Raw genomic sequence first — 16,657 nt, forward strand, 5'->3', positions numbered from 1 at the left:
GACCCGCACGCTCCTGCTTGGCTTGGAGAACGACGCCTATTGCATTTGCCAGCGAATCCTCGGCCGACGCGTCGCACGGAAAGCGGGTTTGGCTACGGGTGGGCGAGGAGCGAGGCCCCGCGGGGAACGGGGCTCCCCCGCAGATGGGTCCCTACCAGCCGCGGTGCTGCAAGCCCAGGTGCCCCAGCGGCTCGAGCTGCTCCCGGCCAGGGGAGCCCCGCGGCGGGCCCGAGCCCGGGCAGGCGCTGCATCTCCTGCTGGACCACGGGCCAACATGCTTGTAGGACCCACGCGTGCTATTTCTGAGGCTTTTGGCTGGTTAACGAAGACTAGCAGGGTTCAGCTTTCAAAACGCAGTATTTTTCTCCAGAGGAGAAGGGAAATGGAGGGCAATAAACTGGATGATCTTGTACATCACTGCGTTTTAGGAGACAATTCCTCTTCTAACTGCTGCCAAAGGCTCTAAAACCTTACCTTCGGGCCAGGCTTCCCAGTGCTTCCCCTAGGGCCTCTTTCCCCACGTGGACCCTTAAAAAGACACAAAAGGAGACGTTTCAGCCCTTCTTGCCAGCCACAGCACCCCATTGCTATTTTAAGACATCAATTAGGCAAAACGCTTGGGTGCCTGACGAGCATTCGATGCGCAAGTCGTCCCACCAGAAGGAGCGGCATGACCAGAGCCTTTGCCGCCGGGGAGCCCGGCCAGCCCAAATCACCACATCCCCTGTGTTCTGCTTCAACTGCTGAAGACCAGCTAAAGGACCACATCTTACCCAGTCAGGGTGGGAATCAGATCGTTCTTCTTTCACCCAAGTAATGGCCTTAACAAGCTTTGAAAACACACTGGGAAAGAAGGGGGGGGGGGAAACGAGAAAAAATAAAAGAGCATCTTTACCGTTGGACCGCGCTGCCCCCTTGGACCCGGTTTGCCAGGTGTCCCCTGGAACGAGAAAGAAACACGGGTGAGTTTGGAGCAAGCAGCACCGCAGCCCGGCTCGAGCTCCTCCGCAGGCCGGGCTCGCGGCAGGCGAGCTCGCAGCCGAGCCCACCGCACACCCGCCGGCCCCCCAAACCTCTTTGGTTCTCGTTTGCAACGAAAGGCCGTTCCTTTCGCTCTGGGCTCCCGATACCCGTATTTATTTTCAGTTACGGCGTGATGTCACGCAAAACGTTAAAAAGCCAGCAAACACACCAAAGCCAGCAAAAAGCGCTGCCACCCCAAAATCCGCTCGCTCCCTTCTTCCAGCTGATCGTCTTTGTCCCCCTCCTCGAGCGCCCGCCGCGCAGAAAGCCGGCGGGTCCCCGCGCGGGAAGCGGGGCAGGCCGGGTCGCGCAGGCGCGCGCACCGGGAACCGGCGCACGACACCAGACCAGCGGCGCTAACCGTTTAGGGAAGGGCAGCAGGAGGGCTGGAGCCTTGACCCGAGCGATTATTTTACGCGACGCAAGCCCGTCAAGCAGCCCCACGCGTTTACGGATCTTTCGCCATCTTTGTGAACCTTTGCGCGAAATAAGTAATTTAAGAGGTTGTTGTGCAGCAGCGACAAACCAGCCGGCTGATGCGATCTGGCAGATGCGCTCGGCTCCCCGTAACGGGCGCCCGCGATCGATTCCGACAGAAAGACGACAAAGACGGCTGGCGCCCAAACCCAGCACTACGCTGGGCTCCATTAGCGTGTACCCAGAAGGGAAGTAACGGCCCAGATCTCGCTCCCTGAAAACACTATTTTAGCTAGTATCAAGTTATCAAATAAATAAGTAAATACCACCGGGTTTCACTTTCTCCCTTTGGACCAACAGTCCACTATTTTTACCAATCCCCTGCTAAAAAAAGAGTCGCTTTCCTTCTATGCAAGGAACAAGGAGGCTTAAAATACCGCTTGCCACTTTCTGCCCCAAATCCATCATCTCTAAATCTTGCCTTCTCACATTTGGCACTCATTAACCAGGCAAACATACAACAGGAGCTGGAAAACTTTAGAATCAACTTTATTCCAAGCTACTAAAATTAGCCTTGCTGAATCCTCCTTGTTCCATGTCTCCATTTAATAAACATTGCTGGCACACTTTTAAAAGTTAATTATAAAAATCATTATAAAATACTCCATCTGGTCTTCCTTAAACTATGCGAGGCTAAATGCAGATCAGGTGCAGTGGAGGGCAGCCTGCCTGCAGGTAGCCCCATACAATCCTTCCCTGCTTTTTCAATTCTATTTTTAAGCAAAGTTTTACTCTCCTTATTGCTATCATTAATCATGCATGCAGCATGGTATACTGTTGCTAAGAATTTATATAGTGCTGTAAACGCACACACGCCTATATTTTTCAGGCTGGGATATGAAAGGAAAGGCATCTAAATTCAGATTATTTTCTAGGCACCCAAATAAGTGGCCTGGATTTCAGTAGCTCCATGCACCCTCCGGGCTTTGTCAGACAAGGAGGGCAGGAAGATCTATTATTCTGCGCTAATGGGAGAGGCTTATTAGCTCTAAAAATAAAACCACTATATTCACAGCTCAAGTATTGATTTTCTGATCAGGTTTTGAAAACGTCCAAGAGAGCTCACCCACGACCATCCAAGAAAGAGCGTCCAGACGCGCCAGCCCTGGCGGCCGGAGGTGAATCCCTAGGGACAACGGGGACCAGCCGGCCACGGGCTCACGTAGCGTGGGTCCGACCCAGCTCCGAGCTCGCCTCCGTTTCTGCAGTTTAGGTCTCAGTCAGGATAACCCACGTAGGGAGGGCGGCTCATCGCAGCACTTCAGCTACGTGGTGACGTGCCACTGCCCTCCTTCAAAAGCGGGATTTTCTTCTTGAACGATGAAGAGGCTCCCGCTTCTTCAGCAGAGGAAGCTCAACGTCTTCCTCAATAGGGATAGACTTACATCATGTTTGCTGGGCTGATGTGCTGGTCGCACATCAGTTTTCAGTGCATTCAACCCGAACCACTGAGAAACGCTGCCTCTCTCTACAGCTCCTCGGAGCTCCCAAAACGGAGCTGCAGAAAATAACATGAAAACGAGCCCTGTGGCCAGCAAACCGCTTGGTCAAACCCATCCCGGTATTTAAAACAAGCTGCAGGTTTCGTCAAAGACCCCAAAGGTCTTCTTTGCTCCCTTCTTCACTTTACCGGCCCCCGCGTAGGGCTGGGCAGTCGGAAGCCGCCTGGCCAGGTCTGGCGGTCCCGGGCTCTGCAGGGCTCCGGCTGCACTGCCGCCGGGACCGAGCCTCGAGAGAGCTGCCCACTCTGCTCTTGCTGCCTTCGTTTTCCACCTCATTTTGAAGAAAAAAACGACTTGGGAAGCCTTTTTGTGTTGCTGGAGTAATGAGCTGGAAAGCTTATTTTTATGATTGTCATCAGCTAAGAAATTAGAAAAACCTGTGATTCATATGATGTTGGACAAAAAAAACAACTGTGTTGGACATTGTAAAAGTAACACCTTGAAAAGGAAAAGACAAACAGAAATGATTTTTGGATGTTTTAGCTGCCAATTGGGTTACCCTGCATTGCACTAGAGAATCAAATCTTACAAATGTTCTTTCTTGACTATACGTAGACATGCTCATAAAATAGCAAATTTACTCCTCTCAGGAGAGGCAGGGCATAATTTGTCAAGTCTAACTCAACAAGGGCTAAAGTTAAATCTCAGCTGATAGCTTCTATTTCATTTGGGGTCGTGAGATCCTAGCTCTGTCTCTCGCTCTGTGTATAGCTGCTCTTGACTTATTTCAAATCAGATGCTTGGGAGAAAAAAAGGGCATGCCAGAAGAGCAAGTGACAATTTGCATTTTTGCTACTCCTAAAGGTTTTTCAAACAGGGCTGCTGCTAATAATAGTGGATTTGTCAACAAAAGCGCTCTCCCCCTCCCACACTCACGTGTGCACCAACACCGCTGGCACAAGCTGCGCAACTATGTGTAAAACAGCATAAACGGCCCAAATATTTGAGACGTAAAATTTCAAACCACCGTAAAATAAACAAATGTATTTGCAGCCGACAGGGCTACGAGCTGGCTGGCAAAGCTCCCTTCCCCTGCTTCTTGCACGCGCGGTCTCCCTCGCTGCTCCTCATTTAGGGCAGAGAGGGGGAAAAAAAAAAAAAGGCAAACTGATGCGTTTTGCTCTGTTTTATCACTGCTTTTGTTCTTTTTAGCAGCAGTGTCTCAGCAAAGCTGTGCTCTGCCCATCAAACGTGCAGCCACCTCAGGCTGGACTTGGTCAAGCTTCAACCAACCTTCAGGGCTTTTAACCTTAGAAACAAGCAGCTATTTGGCCAGAGTTGCAAGGGCACATCCGACACGAAACCCGTCCTCCTCCCCTCGAAAGGGCTGGTGTCGCTGGGCTGAAAGGTGCATCGGGCACAACCGCCGGCAAACTTCACACTGCAGTTCACAAGGAGATGGAAGTGCCCCGGGGAAGAAAAGGCAGGGGCAGGGAAAGCCCTCAAAGATGCAAACCAAATTTCAGTGGCACAATATTAATGCAGTGCTGATTTATATTTTCTGTGCTCCCACCAAACACGTCTGTTAAAAGTCATTTGTATTTAAATGAGAATAAAAAGGAAACTAACTCTACCCACCCTCCTCACCCACACAACCTTTTTCTCCCTATGACATGAGCTGGCGCAAAGAATGACTTCGTGTTTGTCCTCTGAACGGCCTAACTCATGCTCTCCTGCCACAAAATAAAACCCACCAGCGCATGTAGACCACCCCTCAACACCTTCATCGTTACTCGGGAGTGAACACTGACCGAGTGGGTGAGGGGGAGAGGCAGAGACACCCCTGGAGGGTGAAGCTCCCACACTTTAAGGATGTTTAACAGAGGTCAAGATTTAGAATAGCTCAGCTTATTAAAAGAGGAACATGTAAGAGAAGCTCAGGAGTTCCACCAGTCCAACAGACCAAGCTGTGGCCTCAGAAATTGCCCATATTCTCCACACTATTCTTATTTGCCTTTTTTCCAGAGCAGATTTTTGTATGCTTCCCATCTCTTTTGGGAAGAAGCATCTTTCCCCTGGGACCACACCACCACCAACGGGTCACACCACCACCTGAGATCGACACCGGGCACAGGAAAGAGGGGCTGAGAGCATCAGCCTCAGGTTAGATTAAAGACGGTTCTTGCCGCTTCTGAACAGCTTCGCCCATCTCTAATAATTACTGTTAATTAAAAAGCTCTTCATGCCCTAAGCAATGTCTGACAGTGAGGGAAGGATTCAGATTCAGAGAAAACTCCTAAAATATCTTAAGGGAAAAATATCCAGAGCTTAATTGGAAAGCTGCTGTGGAGCTAACTGTGCTATTACTGAAATCCATCTCTCTCAACAGGTGAAGTCAGGAGCCTCTGACTACCTTGGGCTCTTGCTGAAAAGCCCATCGCAGAAACCACCCACAGGAACAGCCCAAGCATCGCCTGAGATGAAGCACTCGGGTTTGCTGCTCGCTGTCAGGAACCAGCCAGAGGAGATGGGACCTGCCAAAGGATGCTCTGGCCCCGCGTGGAGAAGCTGGACAAGCACATGCCAGGGAGGGCTCTGGGCATCCCGGCGCAGGGGAACGGACTGGCAGCCTCCATGGAAGCAACCACCTTGCTTTTGAGATGAAACTCAGCAAAACGGCTAGACCAAGCGGCTCCTTACCCGTGCACCCTTCTCTCCATTGGCTCCTGGAAATCCTGGGAACCCGATTGAACCCTTGGGGGAACAAAAAAAGAGAGAGAACAGTTCAACAAATGGGAATGGCCAGCTCTGTCCCTCCACATCAGGCGTTCACTGGCCTTGAATAACCTGCTGACGTCTACAACTCTGAACTTTTTTTTTCAAACATTCCTCTATTAAAAACAAAACCAAAGACAGTCCTGAAATGACCTCAGAGCCTAACTTTCATCCAAAAATAGCAAAAAAAATAATAAAAATAAAAAAAAAAGATAAAAAGGGATCCATGCCTCATTAGAGGCCATTGCACAAGTCCCAAGCTTGTAATTGTGTTAGATGCCTAAAGAACAGGAAAGCTTTTGTTTTCAGCTCCTAAGTCACTTTTTTGCTCATGAAAATTTAACTCCTGGCTTTTCCTTTCTGATTTAAGTTCCTAGAGAATAGCTACTGCTGCTTTTAAAATTTGAATTAGCAAAAGCAATGTAGAAAAAAAAAAACAGATATAAAATGCAAATTAAAAACTAAAACATCAACACCACAACCAGGAAACAATCTCTCACAGTTAATTATGTCTCCAGTGTTAAACAAGCCTGTTTTTTCAAGCAATGAACATGAATAATGAAATATGATTTTTTAAAAAAAATGTTAACAAAAACATAAGTTCCCAAAGCCTCCAGGGCACGTAAAAGCCAGGCTGCAGCTTGAGCCTATGTAGTGGAATTCTCGGTTTTAATTTAAAAAGAACATTTGAAAATAGCCCAGATGAAGGTGGGCATGTAGATAAGATATAAAGAGTATTTGCAAATTTGAAAATGGCAGTTTTATTTTTATTTCAGGGAGCCCCAATTCATCAGCCATTCTCCTTAATTAATTAGTTGACAGTAGCTCAGCGCTTTGAAGATACAAAGCATAATCCAGGGAGAAGTATCACTATTAGTAGGACGCAAGCTCCCGCGGAGTCTGTTTACACGTCCTGCCAAGGCTGTTCTGCAGAGCCCTCACGGGATCGGGTCTGCACACCTCACCTTTGCTGTCCCCAGCGCTGGGCTCCTCTTCCCGGCACGTTACAGGAGCTGATGTGGCTCAGAACCAGCCACTGAAGCAACGCGGTCCATTCCCACCAGCTAAGGACTGGGAGCTATTTTTACCCATTTATGGGGAGAGGAGGGACAGCGCTGCACGAAATGCTGAGAACACTGCATGCCCAATAGCTCCAAAAGGGAGGAGGGCAAAGGCTTTACTTTCCATTGCCTTGGATTTTACAAGCCATTCATGCCCGTGTAAAGTGACGTGGTGATGGTAGAGATCGCCATGCAGGAGCAGAAGAGTCAAGCCCCTGCTCATTTCCTCCTGCAACATGTCCCTCCTGCTTTAGGCTTGAACAAACCTCAGGGCACTCCGGCCTGAAAGCAGTTGCTGTTCCACGTTATTCCCATTAGCTGAGGTCTGAGCCCCCTGCACAACATCGCGAGCAGGGCTCGGACAGCACCCGACGGTCTTGTCCGCACACACCACACCTCTCCGGGGTGAATACGTTAGAGTTACCTTTGGGCCTTGTCTTCCAGGGTAACCTGGTAATCCTGGAACGCCAAGCTTTCCCTGTAACACAAATAAAAGCACGTTAGCAGAGGGAAAGGTGCCTTGTGAGCAGCTTCAAACTTGCACCAGGAAAAAGGGAAGATGCTAGGTGCAGAGAAGCTGAGAGCAGAGTAGATATTATGTGGGTGAAACAAAGTTGATGGGGGCATTGCAATCGTTCCTCTCTCTCCTGGAAGCTCTGCGGGCTTGACACAGAATGAGCATTGCTGGGGAGCATGGCTGGTTTTTTTGACATCATTTTTTTTCTCCTCAACTTGATGCACGTAGAAATTAGACTGCAGTTTCTGATATTCATAATTTTTCCATTTCTTTTCCCCAGGTCTTTATTTTTTTTTCCAAAACCATACGTGCAAGCAGATAACCTTGAAGAAACCATAGTTGAATACACAGTCCACTGCAGTACAACTGCCTCCTCTGGTCTTTTCTTTCGAACAGTTCACACTAGCCTTCATGCAAAGCACTCCTAGCTCCCCTTCATCCTTTCTGCCCTAAAACTGATCCCCAGCTTCCGCACATTGGACACTGCCCTGAGCACACACCTGAGCCTGTCCAAGGAGAAACAGGTTTTGGTATAAAACAGAACTGGGCTACTCCATCCTAAAGACTCACCTTTTCCCCAGCAGGACCAAGAGGACCGGGATCTCCATTGGGACCAGAGCGACCTTTGGGGCCTTCAGGACCATCCTCACCTCTTGGGCCAGGAGGACCAATTTCACCCTGTTAATGAAAAGACAGGCACTGATGAAGAAGGTCTATTTGGGATCTCACATCTTCCACTGTGCAAAAGAGTCAACAGAGACAGAAATGCATGTTTGGCTCTATTCAGTTACTCCCTGGAGCTGTTAATACAAGTCTAAGAGAAAGTAGGTCTTTATCAAGGGGCTCAGATGAGACTGTCATTGAGTAAATTGCAGACCTTATTAGATCACCAAGCTTTCATTCACACAGCCTGGCTGTTATCTCCAAGAACAGCAAACAGTCTTCTCCTATACCCCAATTATCCCATCTACTCACAGCGCATCTCCACCAAAACAGCCTTCATTAGTTCTAATTGCACTGCACCCCTTTACCCACTTGCTGCTTCCCAAATCATAGTTTTATGTGCAAGTAAGCCCTGAGAAGTGTTTAACTGAGGACTGAACTGGGCCACTTGAGACTAAAGATAGGGCTCAGGCTTTTGTGCTGAAAATCATTAAGAAACCTGAGAGCAGATAGGATTGAGCTATTAACATGAATTGTTATGACACTGCAGGCTTCAGAACACAAAACAATAGTTGTCACTTTGTCATGCAGGGTAAGAAGAGATGTTTCTATGCTGCGAACACAGGCAGCCTTCTTCTCACTCACAGGATGCTGGATGGCCTCAGATTTATCTGCGAGGCTCTCAAGTACCCCTTGTCCTTTCATAGCTCAGTATATATATCATCATAAAATACAAAGAGCTTGTTGGTGGGAAGCAGGAGTTGAGAGCTTTGTTTGAAATAGCTTATGCATATCTGCATTTGGCAAGGACAAAGGCTGCCTCCCTGAGATGCTGCCCTTGGTCATAGCAGCCTGATTTCTTCCTTAGAAAGGAGTGGGAGATTTCCCAGGGTCACCCTAGGACAGCTCCAAGGTGGCATATAGAGTATGAACAAGGGAACTGTTCAGTTACACATTTAAATATCAGGAGAAATGGAGGATTCGATTTATACTATACAAGCCCTCACACAAGGCATACATTTTTGCTTTAAACACTGGGATGAACAACTGTAAGGCTCTCTTGATCAGTGGGAACGATGGAGTGGGCTCCATACTGAACGCTCAGGGATGAGACACCAAGCCACAAGCAACGCAATCGTTCAGAAAGCGGGGACGAGAACAGCCCCTTCTCCCCACGGGCTGGGCGCTCAGGATGAACAGACATGCTGCAAAGTCACGGGTCCGCACCGAAGCATTACTTCGGTTTTCTGGCAGTCTGTTTCTTCCAACGACTTTAAAAGCTTTTGAGACCAGACAGAGTGCTCTGTTGATAAAACTATGAGTCTACTATAAAACTGCATCCCTGGCAGCTTTCTTAGCATTACTCGAGTTTCTATTAAAGTGTGTTCCTTGTAACTTTACACTTGGCATTGATGGTATGGAAGCACTTTAGGCTCTGCAAATAAAGAGACCTACTAGACCCCAGATGCAATATTATGGGGAAAAGAGATACTGGAAATAAATAAATGATACAGCTGGATCTTGCAGGATTCTCAGCAGTCAAAGCAGCAAAACAGGATCCTCTATTACTACTCAGATTTATTTTACTTTCAAAGCGAGACTAAAAACTTTAGGGATAACTTTTGCTTCATGTGAACATGAAAGTCCTACTCCTAGACATTGGACATGCCAGAAGGAGTCAGAGAAGAATCTAACTTGCTGTTCTCCCCAGGTGTTTTTCCCAAGGAAATACAAGAGCTTGAAAGGCAAAGCAAGAACTGTGCAGCTGCAGGATTTTGATTTTGCTCACCCCCAGGACTGGGTGAAGGAAAATCATTTGGATGGGTCTATGGGTTGGAAAAACGAGCATATGCCTCTCATGTATCTTCTCCTCCTCACTAGGAGCTGCATTACACCAAGAGGAACCTATACCTTGCGGCTCAGCAGCTGAAAGCCTTACAAATGCTTTTCCCTCCCTGCTAGGGTCAGCCTCCTGCTGGGTTATTGCAGACTTTTCTTTTTTGCCCCTCCTCTTCCCCAAGCACCATCCGGGCCACGCACAGTTCAGCCAGCCCCGAGGTCCAGCCACAGCCACCCTGCCACACATGCCTTTCTGCAATGGTTCCCAACCATCTCCAGGTGGGTGCCTGCTCCTGTGCATCTGCCCCACTTTTGCCACACTTGCAGCCCTAGAATACAGCCGGAAGCAGCTGCACTTCTGTTGGACTCTTGTCCTCACCCTTTTCCTGACTGCTACTTTATAATCAGTATGAGATCACATCAGTCCTCAAACTCTTACCCGGTCTCCCTTGATGCCCATATCACCTTTGAAGCCAGGGAAACCATCTTCACCCTAAATAACAGAGAGAAAAACAGACAAGTTGTACAGATTTTTTTTAAAGGCTTCTCTGGCCTCACTGTATGGTCCCTACACAGGGAGGATAAGGTTAAGTCCACACACTGCCCATCATACCACCAGCTTCTGTAAGTCTTTGGCATACATGAGCAGGCATAAAGAAGTGTGCAAAAACTCAAAGGTGAGAATAATGTCATCATGCTGCACAGCCAGGTCCCCAGAGGGATCACAAGCATGTATTCCCTCACATCCCTCGCTGGCTGCAAGTCAAGATCACAAATATGGCTTGATGTGAATAACAACACCTTGCCAGGATTGGGAACCAATTATTTCTGAAGTACAACTGGCTTTATTTTCATGGAGGATGTTTTACACCATGCTTCTAGGCAACCTCTAGGACAGTGGCAATATTTCTTTCGGCCTGAAGGTTTAATTGCAGAACTCAAATCAATAATGTATTTCATCCTACAGCAAATCCCTCATAGGCAATGAAGACACAGAAACACCTTTTGAGTCTGGAAGGTCTCTGCCAGGATTCCCTAGCAAAAACTGCCAGCTTTGCTGCCAAACTGTTATGCAGCAAGAATGAAAGAACATGGATTTCTTTAGGACTGGAAAGGGGTGAGAATCTTCCCCATTTCCCACTCTTCCTCTAGAAAAAACCACCACATTTTTGATATATGCACATATAGAGTGTGTCGACTTTCTTACTGACTTAGATCTCACAAGCTGCTCTATTGACTGCACCGGGTAGCATATTCCATAGGCTGTACTTCACAGGTCCAAACCTGCTTGCTCTTATCCAGCTGTAGCACACCACACCAACCCTTCATCTCTGCGGAATCATGCCCAGAACATTAAAGCTACAAATTCTGTCTGGAGGAAATTGCCACGAAGCTGGGCTCGAAGCTGGCCTCAGCAATCAGACCAAGACCCAAGCAGGCCACTGAAACGCGATTACTCCCAGGTCAGAGCTGAGATATGCTGGCAGAACATCATGGCTGGCATCCGTCCAGTGCCTGCTCCAAAACCAGAGGTGACCAGTCTCCAAGGCTCTCAGCCAAAGTGCTCATCTAAGAGATCACACCCCACGTACGAGAAAATTTCTCAGGTGGACACCCTGCGAGACTGGCCTGCAAAAATGCTCAGAACCCGTAGAAAGCCAAGCCAAACATAGTGTTAACTCACCTTTTCACCTTTGGTACCTTTCAGTCCACGAACACCATCTGCTCCCTTGCAGGAGACAAAAAGAGATGTTACAAGGGTACACGCAAGCTTAATATTAAAGAATCATTAATAATAGTGATTTTTGCTTCCTACTATGTTGACAGCGACATCAGTACAAGTTATGTTCCTAAATGTATTGCTAATTGAATGTCAGCTGCTGATTACTGGCTTTTAGTTTGTCAGTGAGTGTCTGATACTCAAAAACTTCTGACTTGACTGGGCAGACGGGTGGTCTTTGTCCAAGCCCTGTATAATTCCTGGAATCAAATTTCCAGGCATAAAACTCATGACAAAAAGTGTGTTTTCTGCATGTACTTTCCAAAAACATTTCCACACAGGCCTTGCCTGCATGTTGAGCTCACTTGAGAATTAAGAGAAAACCAGTGCAAGAGTTGTACACAGACACTTGGAAGGTGAATTCATTTTAAAAACACAGAGCACAACCCCAGAGGTTCCCGTGCCAGTCTGCAGCAGTCAGCAGCACTGCTCTGACACCCACAAAGGTTAAGCTTGGCTCCTTTTACCACGGTTCTCGCCTCTGTATGTGCACTTTCGGTGTTGTTGTTTTTATGAGTTCTTCTCTCTGGGCAAATCTGGGAGCTCCTTAGGTCAATGACTAGACCTGGATTTCTCTTTTCCTGCCTGACGGGACAGAGCTGGACCACTTGCAGCAAAAGTAAATACATCGAAGGCTGCTTTTGTAGCATCCACGCAGCTTTCCTTCGCCCTGCAAGGCCGGGCAGCCCCACGCGGATCCAGCCCGCTCGCCCTGCTGCCACGGACGCCTGCCTGCAGAAGAAGTCCTTGCGACAGCCTGCCCAGAGCCCTCTCATGGCAAAAGCCTGTTAATGACCCTCTTCTGCTGAAACAACTCAGCTGAATCCTGCAGGCTCAAAACCAGAGCAGGTCTTCAGAAAACCAGAATCCAAGGCAGCATTACGTGTAACCTGCGGTTGCCTCTGTCCCGAGCGACACGGCACGGTGATACTATTAAGCACGCTGCTGCTTAATCAGCTCCCAGAGGCTGAGATCATCAGTTGTAAACGGGCAAGGTAAAGAGGATGTAATTTTCCAGAAGATACTGCTACTCTCAGGATTCAAGAGACGCAGTCAAGTACTATCCAGCACTAACCTCCTCCCTGGAGTTGTCTTGTCGCCTTGTTCGTTATTATGCTGCGCTCAGCACCCAAGTCATTATGTCTAACAGAAAAGCTGCTGACGCCGAGAGCCCCGGTACCCTGGTGCAGATTCAGGGCGAGAAGGGAGCCGAGGGACAGACAGGAGGAGAAAACTGCAGCCAAACTAAGGCTGAAGCTGGATCGGGAAGCTGTGCACAAGAGCAACACTGTCACTTATTTATGCAGAAAATGGTAACTGCATTAATTCAGGTCACTCCCCATTTCTTGAACTACTGTTTCTCCAGCGGGGGGATGAAAAGGAATTTAGCACTTCCAATGCAAGGAGAAAGGAGGGGAAGCAACACAGAAAGACAGCCTAGAAGAACTGGGAGAGAGGAAACTGCCAAACAGGATCAAACTGGGCTCCATCTGGGCCAGCTCTTCTCTCTGAGACAAGGACCAGGGCTTCTCCAGGGCTCCTGGTGGAGAAGCTGCAGTCACTGCTTAAAGATCCACCTGCCCAGGGGAGCCCTGTCTCCTGAGCCACCACAGCTTACAAATGATGTGCTACACCAGGATTTCTACTCCCTGCTGAATTTTACCTGATCACAAACTAAACAAGGAGATGCCGAATAAAACTGTAAAGAGAAGAGAAGAGGGCTTTAAAAACCCAGCAAACAGATAAATGTGCCTGGAGCAAGCTGAGCAGAGATTCACAGGCCTCGCGGAGGTGTTTGTGCAAACGTGAAGTCTGACCAAAACACGGGGTCTCGCGCAGGACAGGCCTGGCCCGACTGAGCTGGGCACATCGAGAGGCTGCAGACTGTCAGTGCGCAACTGAGTCAGCACTAGCGCACGGTGAGATCGAGACATCGAAGATCTGGTTGCTCACTGCTGCTTGTGGAGGCTGCGGGCTCCAAACGCTGTTGGGAATTAGGAAAATGCTGAACAGCCACGTTCTGCCGGAGGTATATGAATTGCCCTACAGATGGCAGGGGCTATACACAAAGGAGCGCGCTGAGTGTCGCTGCAGCTAGCCGTCAGCCTCAGGGCGGAATCGCTTCTGGAGGCAATGCAACTCTTGCAATAAGATTTTTCTTTTCTTTCTTTTTTTTTTTTTTTTAGGGAATAATATTTTGCTCTGAGTATTTTAACATTTTTTTCCTCCCTTTGGCATGTAAATAAAAAGTATAATTATAAGTACATCAAAATTTTTGCAGTAGGACAGAATTCTGGTAAGCGAGGCAAGATCTAAAAATTATTTATAGCTGCACGTCTGAAGAGACACATTTTTCTCAGAACTAGAGATTCATTCGCTTACTAGAACACTGCTTGTAGGAAACAAAACCTTTTCTGTAAGCACTATGGATTTGGTGCATGACACACTTTCTGTAGATCACTATAATGTGGAACAGTTCCACTTTAGTGGTAAACACAAGAGCAAATCATTCCCCAATGGACCACTGCATTTCAATCTCCAACATTGTAAGAAGCGAGCTGAAAGCCTGCTTTGGCTAAATACATCTAGCTTAAAGTTTGAAGGCAGAACAGCAAATGGGTTTTTGCTTTTTAAAAAATATTCAGGGGATTTAACAGGGTTTAATTTCACCTGTAGTCTGTGTTTGCATACACTAGCACAGGTCCCTGCAGATTCACTGCACCTTTGGGATGCAGGATGCAACCGCAGCTGAACTAATATATCCTGATGGAGCATAATAGCCGTAGCAGAGTGGAGAAAAAATACCCTTGCCTTCTTATCAGTGCGTAAGTACTGCAGACAGCAGCAGCAAGCCAGAGAAGAGGAATTCAATCTAGTGAGAAAACACATTGCTGAGACTCACAAGCTTCGCATAACAAGATTTTGGATCAGGAGGATGAAAAGCTTGCTTTGTTTTAGTAATAGGCTATTTTGTTTCATTAACAGGCTTGTTAAAGTCTTCACATTCTGGCTGAGATTTACGTTGGTTGTAAACTGAAAATGATTGGAATGGGATTGAGCCATACTCACGAAGAATTAAAAGAGAAATCTCTCCAAAGTGCTGAATGAGGCTACAAGGTGTTACTGGAGAGCAGAGGACTTAAAATCTTCGTGGCCTGTGAGAAGACGTGAGACTGAGACTTCATCAAGCAGCAAAGATGATGGAGTAAAGTCATGGAGGTAGCTGTAAGCAATCTGTTAGGGCATTTATGTTCCTACTAGTAATACCTCTTTTTCAGGTAAATACATCTAGATTTACCAAGGACTGCTGCTGTTTCCTTCAGACATGACTCGCATCTCCACAGGTTTCCCCATGACCCTTTTCTAAGTGGCAGGTAATGCACTCTCCTGTCACCCTCTCATCATTTCCACAGCCACAGAACCAGAGCATGCAATACCCTTTTCACCAGGGCACGAAGGCGGGATCCTTCTTTAAATTTGCTTGGAAAGACCTACAGGATCCTGTTCATCTCCAGCACAAGCTGGAGAACTCAAGTCAGACAAGCAATGCACAGGACAGCATCTCTGCTTCCCCTTCTTACCTTGACTCCACGAGGTCCTGGGTAACCAATGGGGCCCTGAGGTCCTGGTGGACCCTGGGGTTAAAAAAAAGTACCAAAAAAGAGAAACACATTAAATCAATGAGAAGGTGCAGTAATAAGGAGAACATGTGGGAACAAATATCTCAGTCATCTGCCTGCCTCAAAACAGACAGAAATGGCAGAGGCCATCCGAAAATCGGGCAAAAAAAAATACAGAGAGCTACAGGAATGGCGCTTAGAGGAGCTGCACACATCTGAGCAAAACAAAGATCTACAAAACAGAAAAGGAGAAAGAGACAAGACAGCCAAACAGAGCGGCAACTTATTAGAAAGGAGATTTATACGTAAGACCAATGTATTAAAAACAAAATAAGAAAAAAAGGGTGGAAAGGGGAAAAAAGGGACGGAAAGGGGAAAAAAGGGCAAAGAAAAGGTATCTGAGAAAGGAAGAACACATCCATCTGCTCTCCCTCGCTTCCCAAACAGTTCTGGTTTCACAGCAACACAGCAGCACTCTTTGGGTGCAATACAAGGGCTTACAACGACCATCACGAACAGGAGTCGCAGCTTGAGGCAGGAACCTCTGGGTGATATCTCCTTTCGCCTCAGCTTTGGGGGGAGAGGAGAGGAGATGCTCATAAAGCTCCTTTCTGGCAGCCAAACGCTATGAATCATCACTGGCACCACTAGCAGTGTTGGACTTGGTGCCAGATACCTGCCCTGCAAAGTCTCCATAACTTCCCAGTCCCCTCGCTGTCACACAGGACTCTGCAAGATAGATCACCTTCTTCACTGAATTTTGGTTGGGTTTTATTTTGCTCAATTAGCAAACTAAGTAAACACTCTTCCGTTTCTTTCAGCCTGAGCTGGACAACATTTTCCAGCCTGACAGCCAGACGGAGCTGACGGATCTATACTTCTTGTGGCCCACTGGAGTCTCAGACCTCATGCTAGTGTCAATTGGAACAAATTTAGCAGCACAAACACTGCTCTGAGATCATAATTGCTCAAGTAATAACTCATGAGGAAAGTTATGGACTGGATCTGGACTTTTACCCTGACACCTGCTGACTCCCTGACGTTTGCTAAATGTCTCCCAGCACAGGGAGCGCCTGCACAACTGCTTATTGGCTTTTAATATTCTACAGACGCGAACATTTGAATTCCTGGCCTTGCATGATGCCAGCCGGACAAATGGCCCCAATCAAGGCTGCAGCCATCATTTCCTGCACTGTACAGTACCCAAGCAAGGCTAGAGTGAACTTCAATCAAACCGGACTGCGCTCTAATAAAAGACTTTTGACAAATGTAATGTTTTTCAACCGAATGGGACACAGTGGGAATGCAGATGGTAAATCTCCCAGACAGACTGACGACCGTATAATTCAAGGACTCTAGCCTCGAGTAATATTCTCAAATATATTGTTAAAGAGGGACTTTGACTGGGGTGGGGAAGCAGAAGAAAGACCACAAATACAAAAAGAGTAATTTTCTACATT

The 16,657-nt window shown here is 47.5% G+C and overlaps 1 protein-coding gene across 2 annotated transcripts in view; it reads right to left on the reverse strand.

The window, feature by feature from the left end:
* The window catches only part of COL5A1 (collagen type V alpha 1 chain), a 167,007-nt gene that overhangs the window by 33,608 nt on the left and 116,742 nt on the right, over positions 1-16,657 (reverse strand). For both annotated transcript variants that reach the window (XM_085325272.1, XM_085325271.1), the window contains exons 27-34: positions 15,159-15,212; positions 11,482-11,526; positions 10,237-10,290; positions 7,866-7,973; positions 7,203-7,256; positions 5,643-5,696; positions 896-940; positions 475-528 (exon numbers count right to left, since the gene is read on the reverse strand). In XM_085325272.1, coding sequence (XP_085181398.1) covers positions 475-528; positions 896-940; positions 5,643-5,696; positions 7,203-7,256; positions 7,866-7,973; positions 10,237-10,290; positions 11,482-11,526; positions 15,159-15,212 — 468 coding nt within the window. The remainder of the gene's footprint in view (positions 1-474; positions 529-895; positions 941-5,642; positions 5,697-7,202; positions 7,257-7,865; positions 7,974-10,236; positions 10,291-11,481; positions 11,527-15,158; positions 15,213-16,657) is intronic.

The sequence above is a fragment of the Rhea americana genome, unplaced genomic scaffold, assembly GCF_003343005.1.
Source record: "Rhea americana isolate MKP2758 unplaced genomic scaffold, rheAme1 scaffold_97, whole genome shotgun sequence".
NCBI lineage: Eukaryota > Metazoa > Chordata > Aves > Rheiformes > Rheidae > Rhea > Rhea americana.